The sequence below is a fragment of the Acartia tonsa genome, chromosome 5 (genome assembly GCF_053477335.1).
Source record: "Acartia tonsa isolate MP-2025a chromosome 5, ASM5347733v1, whole genome shotgun sequence".
Lineage (NCBI taxonomy): Eukaryota > Metazoa > Arthropoda > Copepoda > Calanoida > Acartiidae > Acartia > Acartia tonsa.
Genome location: NC_137264.1, coordinates 9,270,043 through 9,285,171, shown reverse-complemented (window position 1 = coordinate 9,285,171; position 15,129 = coordinate 9,270,043). Strand labels below are relative to the sequence as shown.

Below are 15,129 nucleotides of genomic sequence, written 5' to 3'. Positions count from 1 at the left end.
TGACCGCTGTAGGGAATATATTTTCAAAAAAATCTTTAAAATTATTGCTAGTTTCTTATTATTTGAATCTAAAAAGTCAAGGAGAAGAACAAGACACTTTTATATAGCACTAAGTTCAGTTCAAGCACATAAAGACTTGACACGCTGTCTGGAGTTGTGTACTTTCTATTACTACATCTATTTTTATAATAGCCAGAGTACAAAATCAAGTCACTGTGATGGATCAGGATTGCTCTCCACAAAAGAGTTTGTTAAAAATGCTGTAGTGATATTGTGTACTTAATAATTTGGTACCCAAACTATTTTCTTTACACGACTTTAACTTCCTTTAATAAGTTATTTCTAGGTAGTATTTTTGTAGTAAACTTAAGTAACCTAAAGTAATTAGTATATTATCCTAATCTTTCCTATGTTGAGAGATTAACTAGGTTTAAAATATTATATTTATATACCTTTACCTATATATCTAGATATCTTTCAATCCATCTATCTACCTATGTATGTATCTATCTATCTAACCTGAAGTGATTCCTCTAATCTCCTAAGTCTCTCCTTCCTCTCTCTGTGTTGAGAGATTAGGTTACTGTAATAATTCTCCAGGGTTAACTTGGCTTTGGTTGCTTTGTCAAGCGTGTGACAGGAGAACCGCAGCGGGCTCTCGGAAGTTGCCATAATTACACCTGAAATTTGTTATAAAAATAATTTTAAATCGAAGAAAAGTTATTTGTGCATGTAAATTGATATTTTAAATATATAAAATATAAAATTTTAAAAATTTAAAAAAATATTTCTAAGAAGAGGATAATACCCTATTTACATACTCATGTATTAATGTACCAAAATATTTCTTTAGAGTAGGTTTTTGTTTTCAAGTGTACATTTTATGATTAACAATAACATTTTTTTTACCAGAAAAAATGTAGAAATCATTTTTAAGTAGGTATAGTTAGATAAAAAATTTAAGGTGTCATTATAGAAAATATTTCACAATTTTACGCAATTCTAATGAGTAATCCTTTTAAAGTGAATGCAAGATAAAAAATTTAACGGTTTTAAACATAAAAAAGACTTAAAACTAGCTTGATTAAACGTGTAAAAAGTCACCACTACAATGGGCGGGTGGGTGTACGCCTAAAAGAAACTAGAAAATATAATATATAGGCTACATGCAAAGCTAGGCTAAAACACAAGAGAGGGAGAAAGGGCAAATAGCTAAAACCACACAGATATAACCATATGTAGTAAATACATATGTGCCAATTTCTAAAGTTCTAAAGCCCAGAGTATTACGATAGATTTTAACCAGTTTAGAATACTATTATATTGTAAAATAGAGATAACCCATAACTATGAAACCAGCCCCTTATATGGTTGTGTATGTATATGGTGTAAGGTAGAAATTATTCATGTGTGTGTGTGTGGGTGTGTGCGCAATGTACCCATTATTTAGCCTATGAAATATTAAACAGGGATCTTAAGGGATAAGACAATGGTCAATAAATTGATGTAAATCCCCAATTATTACCAACAAAATTACCTATTCAGTAAATTATAATTAATGCCAAAAAGTTTGGAGACTGCTAGTTTAACTAAACCTACTATACCAAGTCCTCAAACTGTTTATAAAAAAATTGTAGCTTTTAAACCTACCTAGGCCTTTCTTCATTTTTTTTAATATTAAAAAATACATTGATTTATATATTAAAATTTCTAATATAAAAGGAATAAAATGTCTGTAGCAAAGGATCTCGCAAACAACTTGACAGATTTAGAGCTTTTATTTACCGTGAAGATTCTTATAGGTTCTAGACCTAGTATTCATTAATTTATGGAAGGAAACCTCCACCCTTCAAAAAGAGGTCGCCCCAAGAAAGATTTTCATCCGATCCCCAGCCTTCCCTCCTACCTTAAAACAAATCTTAATCACATTTCATTAAAAAAAAAAAAAATAGAATATGAGGTGATGTGTCGACTATGAATCCCTCAAGGAAGCCTCTAGGGCCGGGCACAGCGTGTAAAAAAGCTCTAGCCATATTACCTAAAGTGCTAATAATACTTTTTGATATTCATTAGATTAATTAGATTATAGTACTGAACATGTAATAAATTTAATTAATAAACAAAGTATAGTTAAATGAGAATATATTTTATATAAAAAAAATTAGGTTCAATCTGCACTATAAATTCAATTTTTAATGTAATTAATAAACAATATAGTGTAAAATTAGATTAAAACACATGACCCTACTATATGAAATGTTATACAAATCATTTTTGCGTCGAATTTCATAAAACGGTAAAACTTTTTTTTTTGGGGGGGGGGGAATTTACAAATAAGAAACATGTTGAAGATAACTTTGAATAACTTTTTTTATCACTTTAAATAGAAGAATTTGATACGAAATAAGTTTTTACATCTGTTTATGATCAGCTTTAAGTTACTCGTAAATGAAAATATTAGTATTGCTCTTTCTTTCTCTTTCTTGTGTCTTCATTCTTTAGTTTCTTAAAGGGTAAGGGAAGGGGGAGTTTGAAGGGTGAAGGGAAGGGTAAGGAAGAGTAAGCTACCCCAATTTTAGCCCCCCCCCCCCCACTACCCTTCAATCATAGAGTTTTCCCTATTTCTATGCTAATTCTACACACACCTCCAAACACTTTCTCCTTTTTTATGCTGGCAAGGGGTATGGAGAGGACGGGGGGTATTAAAAACAGCTGATCAAACTAACAACAACATCAGCCAAGAGACCTTTTCATATAAGGTTTTGTAAAGGCGGATTTTTCATAAGGAAAACGGTTGGTAAATGAGTTAAAAACGGTTGATACATTAATTAAATTGGCTGTTTGGTCCATTTGGTCAGGAATTTAACGAAATTTACGACAAATAAAGCTAATTTTCAATTTAAAATGATCAAAACAAAAAAAAATAATATTGGATAAAAAGATGAAGGGAGAGATTATTTTAACTGCAATTGATCTCTCCCTCTCTTACTTTACAGATTATTAAAATTTCTAACAAAATCTGAACGATATTTGCCCTTTTGTCCAATTGGTGGTAAATAAAGATTTTTGTAGAAAATGATTTTTTTCAAATATTTACAAGAGTAGCAATTCTAAACAAGAACATAATCATGGATCTAAAGGGATAAGACAATGGCCGATAAATTGATGTACATCCCCAATGATGAAACACAAAATTACCAATTTAGTAGATTGAAATTATTGGTTTACACGTTTGAAAACTTAACTTATAGATCCAAGCAATCAAAATCAGTGGCGTGCGAAGCACTTTGTCTAGGGGGGGGCATTTTGAAGATTTTGTAAAATTTTGCCCCCCCCTAAAGCAAAGTGCCCCGGGGGGGCACTTTGCTTTAGGGGGGGGCATTTTGATTATATATACTAATTTTAAATAAGGGCGTTTTAAGGGGTGGGATTATTTGATTATGGGCCTTCTAGTTCTTATCCCTTCTTCCCCATCCCTTCCCCTATCCCTTTTTCCTATTTATATCCCACATCTTCCCCCCCCCCCATCTCTTCTCCCCCATCCCTTCTCCCCCATCCCTTCTCCCCACCCTGCAATGACCGAAGGGAAGGGAGCTAGAAAGCATCTTTGAAAAAAAAGTACAGAAGATAATTTAACCTCCCCCCCCCCCCACCACAAAAAATTTTTTATGGGGGGAAGGGGATGTTATAAAATCTCAGCAGGAAGGATGAATAACCTCATTAAAAAAATTTTGGGGGGGGGGGAGATAAAAACACTCATTTTGGAAATAATTTACCAAAAATTAACCTAATATGTAAAACTGATTTTAAATATTTATTTATTGTATGACAACAAGGATGACAACATCTTTAAGTAGCAAAGCACAAAAAATCATGAATAAGAATACAGACAAGTAAATTTAAAGAGCATCTGTTGAAATAAATATATATTTTAGGTAGAAAAAGTCACAAATCCTTTTTCCTGTATGTTGTGTGATGACAGTCAAAGTAAATTACATACTGGATGCTCGAATCAGCGAGAAATTTTATTTTTTTAAATATTATAATCCACAAAAAATTACTTGTCCTTTCATCTACAGATATAAAAATCTCTTAGAAATATAGGGTATAGTCTCTTTTGTGGCAACGCCTCTTAAGGGGCATTTCGTCGTATTTTCATAGGTTAGGCAATTGGCCCCGCAGGAGCTATAAATAGGTGAAAAGCTACTGTGAAAACAAGACGAAATGCACCTTAAGAGGCAATGTCACAAAAGGGACTAAAGTGTGTTACTTTTTTATATGTTTCATCATTATTTTGCCACAACTCAGTCAAATATGCTTACAAAACATAGCTTTTTCGACCTAAAGTACTCAAATAGTTCCTTTACAAACCTCATCAATCAGTTTTGAGATATCTCCATATTTCAATGAAAATTGACAAAAAAGGCAAATTTGGGTGTTACCTTTTTATATGCTCAGATACCACAAAATCAATAAAAAAATACTTATTTATACTTTTCTCTCATTTTTAAAGTTTGCTTCTGTTAAAGTAAATATTCTTGAAGGGATTTATGCATTGATTTATACAGAAACATAATATTGGGTGGAAATAAACTGTATCCAAAAGTATTCTTTTTGGAAAATAAGAAATTTATCCTCCATCGCCCTAGAGGACAGCTGCTGACCTCTAGTGTTCATGGTTTTGTCAAATACATGTTAAAGAAAAAATTTTGCCAAAAAAGTACATAAAAAAGTATTTTAATGTGTTAGAAAATTAAATTGTTTAACTTTAAATTTGGGGATGCTGACCTTAAAGATGCTCTTACTGGTGGTGATGGTGACCAGGAAGGCATTGAAGTACATGAGCATTATGGCAACACAACTATTGATCTATGTTTTGATTTTTATATTCCTAGCAGCCTCCAATCAAGAGAAATCCCTAAATGATTTTTTTATTCTCAAATTCATAAGGTAAATACTGTGATTTTGAAAAGTTCTTGTTATATTTTTTCATTGGAGGCTGCTAGAAATTTAAAAATCAGAACATAGATCAATAGTTGTGTTGCCATAATGCGCATGTACTTCAATGCCTTCTGGGTCACCATCACCACCAGTAAGAGCATCTTTAAGGTCAGCATCAATGTTTACACATGTTTTTAAAGAAATAAAAACACAATATACAATGCAATGTGATAAAAAAACAGAAACCGTTTGGAAGGGCGCGAAGCGCAAATTTTTTCACTAGTCCCCAAAATTTTCTTATTCGTTGGCTCAACAACTTTGAGGACTTTAATGGAATTTTGATTGGTTGGTTAATTAAGTCGAGTATCCATATATTTCATCCACTAATTGTAATCTATATAAGGGTTTGTGATTTTGTGTATCATCATTGGGGATGTACAAAATTTCTTTGGTAAAAAGTTTATATTATACAAAATAAAATACTTCCTATTACCTGGTTTGTTATGTTCAGTGAAAAAAGATTATAACCTAATTTCTACACTAGTTAAAAAATTTGGTAAGGTTAAATGAATAGTAACTGTCTGTTTGGCGCGAAGCGCCAAAAATTTTTTTTTGGAGTATTTCTTGATCTTTTTTTTTGAAACTGGGATAGTTTTGCTTTTTGTAGGGTAGGGGGCAAAAAGGGGCATTTTTATTGACCAGGGGGGGGGCAAAATGGGGCATTTTTCAACATTTAGGGGGGGGCAGGGGGGGCGGTGGCTAGGGGGGGGCAGGGGGGGGCGTTTTGGTCGCTAGGGGGGGGGCGATTGCCCCAAATGCCCCCTTCGGTTCGCACGCCACTGATCAAAATTCACTGAAGTCCCCAAAGTTGTTAAGCCAACGAATAAGAAAACCTTATCATAAAACTTTGGAGACTAGTGTAATGAACAGCCCATTGTCCCCTCTATCTCTGGAATACAATAGTCTGCCAGTCCTGGGCAAGTTTTAGGCTATTTTAAAATAAAATTAAGCGACAGAAGCATAACTGATAGTGTAATTTAAAGTTGATTCTTAGTAGTACTTTTGTAGCGAAATCCTTAGAGGCTTTCGGGCGAAGCCGTACTTGTTTATGAGATATTTTTATATAGTTTTCTCTTAATTTAAGTTCTAAAACCAAAGCCACATACAAAGAAAATAACTTAGAAAATATAAACAAAATTAAAATTTCACAATTATCTTTTAAAGTTTTCATAAATGTCTATAAAATGTTGAATAATTTTGTGAATAATAATATAATAATATGTCTGAGCTTTTCATGCCCACTTTCCTTTCATAGTGTTCAATTTATGTACATATTTAAAAAAGCGAAGATATTCTTAAATGGAATAATCATTCTGTAATTCAGTCAGCCTTAATTACATAATTAGCATCCGTAGATGAGTAAGCAGTCGCCCAAAAACTTGACGGCTGCAGGGTTTACTATAAGGAGGGGAAAGATATTTCTAACAAATTTAATGAATTTTTTACAACCATTGTAGATGATATTACAACTAAAATAAATCCATCAGATAGAGACTGCACTTATTATACCACTGCATCTGACTCCATATTTTCATTTACTCATATTCAGCCTAAAGATATAGTAACAATTGTAAATGGTCTAGAGTCTAAATCAAGCCAAGACATGCTAGGTGTTTCTAATAAACTTATGAAAAAAATCATTGAAAATATTGCTATTCCTCTCACTCACATTATAAATTTATCCTTACAGTCAAGCAACATTCCAAATGAGCTCAAAATAGCCAAAGTTTTGCCAATTTTCAAACTTAAAACAAAAGAATCGGATCTATTAAGTAACATGTCTAATTATAGACCAATAAGTCTTTTGCCAATCTTCTCAAAAATTCTTGAAAAAATAGTTGCAAATAAACTTACTGCATATCTTGATGAAAATAACCTTATTTACAAACATCAATATGGCTTTCAGAAAAAAAAGTCAACCATACAGCCCATTTTTCATCTAATAAATGAAATTGTAAAGAATAGTAATGATAAAAAGTATACAGTTGGAGTCTTTTGTGATTTACAAAAAGCTTTTGATTGCTGTTCTCATAGAATCTTGCTGGACAAACTTTCTAAGCTTGGAATCAATGGTACAGAATTGACATGGTTTAAAAATTACTTAGCAAATAGACATCAATTTGTTTACATCAACAATGAAAAGTCTGATATGAAATATATTAACAAAGGTGTACCTCAAGGGTCTATTTTAGGACCCTTACTATTTTTAATTTATATCAATGACTTAGCTAAATGTACTACTCTATTTACATTACTTTTTGCTGATGATACCAGTTTTTTAATTTCGGGTAAAAACCTTCATGATATTATTGATATTCTTAATATTGAATTAAGAAAAATAACTTATTGGTTTAGAACTAATGAGTTAAGCCTACATCCATCAAAAACTAAATTTATGATATTTACAAAAGATGAATCAACAATTGACTTTGATAGCATTAGTATTAATCTTGATCACAATAATGATAACCAAAATGATCCAAATTTGGTACACAAACTTTCATATGTCAACTCAAGGAGTGAAACTCCTGCAATTAAATTTCTAGGTGTTTATCTAGATCCTAAATCAAACTTTAAATATCATATTGATATGATAAATAAAAAGATTTCACGCTCATTATTTCCTATAAATGCTGCAAAACATATTATTGGTGGAAAAGCATTGCAAACTCTATACAATTCACTTATCCATAGCCATCTTACATATTGTGCCCCAATTTGGGGAAGTGCAGCAGCATCAACTCTTGATAAAATTGTAAAACAGCAAAAAAAAGCACTGAGAATAATCACCAACTCAAAATATAATGCACATACTACAATTTTATTTAAAAATTTAGAAATTCTTCCTGTAACTCAACAAATTGTCTATTCTAAATTACAATTTATGTTTGATTACGTTAATCATAGGCTTCCATGTTCTTTTGATAACTTATGGATTAGAAATAGCACAAGAACAACAAGAGTCCTTAGAAATAATCAACAGTACAATGTTCCATTTGTTAGACTTGAGACATTTAAAAAATTCCCTTACTCTGATCTACCAAAGTTATGGAATGAAATCATTATTCCTAATACTAATCCTAATCCTGAAAATGAAAATGATAATAATAATGACGAGGTTATTTATACTTTTAGCACAGTTATGTCAAGAAAACAATTTTGTATGAAACTCAAAGATTTTTTGTTGGAAAAACTTAATTTTATTTGTAATAGAGAAAACTGTTCTGAGTGCATAAACAGATCTTGAAAATTGATTTTATAAAAAACCTAGTGATTTTTTTTAAGTAGGGGAGGGGGGGGGGAGGGGGGGGGTTGTCTTTTGGCGGGGAGGGGAGTGTTGTTTTTTGGCGGGGAGGGGAGGGTTGAATATAGGGCAAAGCTCAAAGTGGCATTCTATAAAAAAAATATTATTTTGAATTGAGAAATTTCTGGGTTTTTTTTTGAAAAATAATACAATGACAAAGGCTTAAAGTATTGCTTTTTTTTCCTTTTTATGTTTTTTTTTCTTTCTCCTTTCTTTTTATAAAAACTTTACTTATTACCTAATCTTCAATGATATTTTAAAACTTGAAATATGGTATTAAAATTATATACAACAATGATCTATCTTATTATTTTTCCTTTTTATTCTCTTTACTTTCATATTAATTTTGTTTTATTTTTCTCTAAATTCCTTCGTATATTTTTTTTTTCATCTTTCTTATTATTTACTGATTTCTCTAACATAATATAAATGTTTATTTGTGTTTTTTTTACTTTTTTACCATCCTCACAACTCAATTTAACTAAATTAAAGTTTCAATTTTCCCTTTCACATTTAATTTGTTTTATATTCTTTTATTTCTTTTCGTCTTCTTTAAAAAGGGGCTTCAGGAATCAAATACACTATCCCCATTTTGGTCAAGATAGTACTCCTGTAGCTCCTGGTGCATATCCTGAAAATTTTACTTCTTTTCCACCAATTTATATTTAGTTAATAATTAATCTCTTAGTATATATATTATTTTATTTTGTATGAGACTAAACATCATAATGTAAACTCTAAATTGTCGATAGATAGCAGCAATTTAGAGTATTGTATTTGCTATCTCCTAAGCTAGGGGGTACCTGGCAGCACCAAATAAACATTATTATTATTACTTAATTTGTACTATCAATGGATCTATTTTCACTATATAGAAGCAGAACCCTTAGCCTCCAGAAATATCTTTATTTTAGAAAGGATAATAGCCCTTAAATGGTTCCCTTAAATAAAATGTATGTCTTCGCAAAATGTTAACAAAAAAACGAAATAACTTTACCATTATAATATTCTAGCGTATACGCACTTAGAGGCCTCTAGAAGCCCTTAGAGGAAGGGTGTTGAAAAAAAAAAGTTTTTAAAAATTGGGGTAATTTTTTCTGGGTGTGATTTCTCTTGGGAGGTGGTGGTACCCTCCACCAAAATAGTTAGTAACCTTCCCAGGACCTATGAGAAGTTACACTGTAAAGGAGAACAACCTTGTTTAAGCAGTTACAGAGATCCTTCGTTACAGACAGATACACACAGATCCTTTTACTTTTATATAGTAGCAGCTCCCCTAGACTCTTGAGGTTCTACAATGGGGCAGAAAATAGCCTTAAACAAATCTAAGATGTATATGAGTAATCTCTGAAAAGCGTAAATCAATCGGACCTACAATTTATGAGATCATTTGCATCAAACAAAACTTCCTTATAACTTCAAATTATAGGAAAGATGAGCATGTAATGGACCTATGTAAATTAAGTATACTTGTTGTTTACAGCATATTTATGCCTGTAGGTATGCATCATTCACAATTCTTATCATGCACAATTTTCATACATATCCAGGGATAACAGGGGATAAGACAATGGACAAGAAATTAATAACACTCCTTATCACTATAAACAAAATCCACTTCTGCATAATACAATTTTCAGTGAAAAAGTTTAATTGATTTAATAAAGTCCCCAAAGATTTGAAGTCATTGATTGATAGATAAAGGCTTTTAGAACTTTGGGGAACAGTATATTTATATGATATTCCCTTACTCCCTGATTCATATCAATTGAGAAATTCTAAGGTCATTCATTTGTGCGAAATTACATCCTATATTGGGCTACGTCTATTTTAAAAATCACTCTAATGCAAGGAAAAGAAAACTTGATAGAAACCTTCGCTTTTAAAGGAGGCCTCACATTAGAGCTAAATTAGAATAAACCTTTATTAATAGAAAATGATTTTAATGTATTTTTAAAAGCAAAGTTTTTCTATATTTATGGTCGGTCCGTACGTCCGTCCGTAACGGTTAGCTTTTTTTTATTAATTTAGGCATGTTAGAATTGTCCTATCAATTTCAAACTCTGCATGATGATTCCTTTAGTGGTTAGGTACGATTTAAGAAGCGTAGCAACTCTATAATCGTTACCAGAATATCCGTACGTCCATTTTAAACATGTTGATATTAAACTTTTTTATAACAATTTTTCATATGATATAATCATCCGATTGATCTGATTTTTGGAGAACTGATTCTTATTACAGTAAGATGCAATATTATAAGCGAAGCATCTCTATATAAGTTCTAAAAATGTCAGTAAGTCCTTAAACAGTATTCTGTATTTAAGGAGTTTTGTAACAAATTTATTTAGGACAATTCTAACATGCCTAAATTAACGAAAAAAGCTATCCGCCTCGAACGTACTGACGAGCGGACAAACCTACCCTAAATATAGAAAAGTCCTTTATAATCTAATAGCTCTTGTTTATTCATCAATCTAATATGTAATAGATACCATAACCAATAAATGTATTGTTAGGACTAGTATAGTATCTGTGCAGGGATCACAAGGGATAAGACAATCGACTATATCTTGTTGTAAACATCCCCAGTTATCAGTAACAAAATTACCCTTTCTGCAACTTGTTGTAGAAAAGTTTGGACACTGCGATTTAATACAAGCACCTTAACGTTCTTTAGCCAACGAATGTGAGAAAGTTTTTAATAATTTGGGTACCAGTATAATTTGGAGTCAAATGTCCCCTCCATCCCTTTATGTATGGCTATACTCTTTGTGTATGGGTGTGTGTCTGAGTGTGTGTGTGTGTATGTGTGTGTGTGTGTGTGTGTGTGTATGTATGCCATGGGTGTGTGTATGTGTATGTGTGTGTATGTGTGTGATGACAATTAATACGTCAACAGCATATTGAATAGAAATGATGAAGAAAAGAAAGTCAGGGATCTAAAGGGATGAGACAATGGCCGATAAATTGATGTACATCCCCAATAATAATAAGTAAAATTGCCATTTCTGTAGATAACAATTAAAACGTCAATTAGCTGATAAAACAAATCAAAATTCAATAAAAGCCCCAAAAGTTGTTAATCTAACGAGTAGAAAAAACATTTTTATAAAACTTTGGGAATTAGTGAAATAAACTGCCCAATATCCCTTTACTACCTGAAAGAAAGTATTCATTCACCATATATTAATGCAATGGCGTGCGCAGAGTTTTGCCACGGGGGGTGCGAAAAATGGCACACGAAAATTTTGACACACCCATTGCCATTTTTGACATTGACACCCCCCTTAGACCTAAAATTGAGGTGGGTTTGCCTTTTTGTCAGGTGTAGATACTGGTAAGGAGGTTAAAATCTGAGAGGGTGTTTCCAACCCCCATAATTTTGACAGGGATGTGGATACAACACCCATCAGCACTCTGTATTAATGAATATCGAGTAACAAGGATGACAACATTCATACAGCTTAAACTCTTGTTACACAAGGTTTACAATATCCATAAAAAGCTTAGCTCAAAAGATCATACTGTCAGACAAACAAACATTTACAAGTCTAGAACATCAACGCATTTAATAATCAAAACACTCAACTAAATGAACCAACTAATCAAAATTAAATTAGAGTTCCAAAGTTGTTTAGCGAACGAATAGGAAAACATTTTTATATAAAACTTTGGGGACTAGTGCAATAAACATCCCATTGTACCCTCACTCGACTTATATGTATTATGTATAGGACAAACGGACATTAACACTTGTATAGTGTCAGAAATAAATAATCAGAATATAAATGTATAAGAGTCAAAGCAAAATTGTAAGTAAATTTGTTGAAAAACTACTTGATACAGGATAATGTTTATGGACATACTTACATTTTTGATAATGATTATAGAGTTGCTATGCTTTCTAAATCGTACCTAACTACTACAGGAATCACCATGAAATCGATAGGACAATTCTAACATGCCTAAATTAAAGAAAATATCTATCCGTTTCGGACGGACGTACGGTGGTACGGTTAACGGACGGGCCGACCCTAATTACAGTAAAGCTTCGCTTTAAAAAATAATTGTTATCAAAACAAAAACAACTAAACATTACATATGTTTAAAATGGACATATGTATTATTTAGTAATGGTTACAGAATTGCTAGGCTTTCTAAATCGTAGCCAGCTGTCAACTAACGATAAGAGCTAACCGTCAAATACGGACGGACGTACAGACCAAAATTATAGAAAAGCTCCGCTTTAAAAAAAATACAATATGAATGTACAAATTAACATAATATCACTTTTTAAGTGCAAAAGTACAATTATTAACTGGAAAAGGCAAGTCAATTTTTACACACTATACATACTAGTATATATGTATAAGTGAACTAAGTATTGGACAATACATAAATATATGTGTGGAAAAATATATTTGTGTGTGTGTGAGTATGTGTATGTGTGTGTGTGAGTGTGTTTGTGTGTGTATGTGTAAGTGTGTGTGAGTGTGTGTGTGTGTTGAGAGTGTAAGATGAAAATAAGAGATATTTTCCTAGGAAGAGTGATATAATCAAATCATACCTCTCAAACTTTTAGCATGAAACCTTCAGAATAAAGGAATAGGACAAGCGCCAAAAATTACACAATTTCATCAAAGTTGGGACGGCGGAAAGTGTCATGTGTGACGGCATAAAAATAGTTCTAAAGGAGAGGGATGAGAGAAGAAGTGGGAAAGGAAACCCCTAAAAAAGAGATGGATAATAGACTATTTTTATGACGTCACACATGATACTTTTTTTGTCCCTAAAGTTTAATTATATATTTTTTTAAACTAGGATGATGACATCCATAAAAGTGACGCTTAGAAAATCATTGAAAATCCCTTTAGAATTTTACTTTTGAAGGCAAATAAAAGAAATATGTTTAATCAAAAAGTTGTAATGAAAATCCCTATTATCTTGAAATTTGAAAAATTTATTTCTCATGAAATAAAGCAAAAACATATTAAAGTAGTTTATATATAACAATTTAAGGATATTCAATGATCGAAATATGAAAATAGAGATTTGAATATATTAAAAATTCAGCTCTGAGTGTTTTCTTATTTCGAATGAAGGGGGAAAGAAAATTTAAAAAAAAATATAGGTAATTTCTTTCTATGGGCAATTTCTCCTGAGAGGGTGGTAGTACCCTCTTTAGAAATAGTTATAATCCTTCCCAGGACCTATGAGAAGCTTGACTTTAAAAAAAATATTAGTTCAGCGGTTAGCGAGATCATTCGCAAAGACACACAGACATCATGTCCTATTACTTTTTTACAAGAACACTAAAAAGTCATTGACTAATATAATATTCATAATAGAAATAAGTTTTCATATATTAAATGTATATTTTTTTTTAAATGGGGTCAAAATAATTTTATTTATTTAATTAATAAAGTAAACATAAGAGTGCAAAACACTTAGTGTTATCTCTTTAATAATTTTCATATCTCTTATGTTCCATAACACAAAAATTAGCGATAAGATAGATAAATAGAAAGATATCATAAAAGTGAAAAAATGGCATTTGATTTTTAATAGGACTGCAATTCAGTGATTTATTTCAATTTGAATTTTAAAAAAATATATAGTCTTTTTTAAAGTAAATATATAGCAGTTGAAACAAATAGATTATTTGGGAATAGTCCCTTTTGTGGCAACGCCCCATAAGGGGCGATTCGTAGTATTTTTAAATGACTTTTATAGATTATTTTAGGTTAGGTTAGGTTATATTTGGTTAGGTGATTGTCCCACAGGGTTAGGCAATTGGCCCCGCAGGGTTAGAGCCCCCCGCAGGGGCTAGAAATAGGAGAAAAGCTACTGTGAAAAATACGAAGAATCGCACCTGAAGGTGCGTTGCCACGAAAGGGATTATACCTGATTATTTTTATTAGAAAATTTAACCTTTCCCAATTTACATTGATTATTTCGTGTATCTAGCTGTAAAAGAAGCCTATCAGTGCAGTGTGTTAATTAGATTCAAGAAGCGAAGCATTTTTCATCCCTCATTTTATAAATTCGTCTACCAACTCGCTCCTATAAGCTAAGACTGCAGCCGCTAGTCTAGCGGACAGAACATTGAAAGCGTGATAATTTATAGATAACCTACAAACTTGAATATACTTTAATAATGGATATAGAGTTAGTGGATATTGTGAGAGATTCTCTCCTTAAGACTGCAATGGAGAAACGTATTGACCAACATCTTAGGACTATAGTAGCAACTTAAAATAATACCCTAGTTACAATAACCACGTATTCCATATCCATTTTTTGTAGCGTTATCATATAATATAAAAAAGTAAGGTGTTTTTTTTTGTATTTAGCGAATAATCTAGCTAACCGATGAACCGATACGGTTCTTCTTTACAGTGTAGGTTCTCATAGGTCCTGGGAAGGTTTATAGCTATTTAATGGAAGGGTACCACCACCAATCCCCTCCAAAACAAAATTCCCCACGATATTTTTTTTATAACTTTATGAAACTCAAATAAAAATGGTGTGGGTGTCGAATTCAAGTCCCCATAACCTAAAGTGCTCCTAGAGGCCTCTAGAAGCGTAGCCGCTAGTTATACTATAAATTATACTATAATTATTTCAATATATGAATTAATTATATTCTAGTTCTGTGAAGTTCTATATAAAATTTACAGTAATAAGATTTGTCTTGTATTCATTTATTTATTTTACCTTCTTTTTCAGTCTTTTCATTTTCTTCAACAGCTGTTAAATTATTAAGAATTTGAAATGTCATATCTATAATACAAAGTAGAACGATGTCTGTCTGTCTGTTT

General features: G+C 31.7%; 1 protein-coding gene across 4 annotated transcripts in view; it reads right to left on the bottom strand.

Moving 5' to 3' along the window:
• The window catches only part of LOC145318703 (serine/threonine-protein kinase tricornered-like), a 58,161-nt gene that overhangs the window by 17,628 nt on the left and 25,404 nt on the right, over positions 1-15,129 (bottom strand). For all 4 annotated transcript variants that reach the window (XR_013879465.1, XR_013879466.1, XM_080160154.1 and 1 more), the window contains exon 6: positions 520-680. Coding sequence is in view for 2 of the 4 variants with exons in the window: in XM_080160154.1 (XP_080016280.1) it covers positions 520-680 (161 nt within the window). In the remaining 2 variants the exon portion in view is untranslated. The remainder of the gene's footprint in view (positions 1-519; positions 681-15,129) is intronic.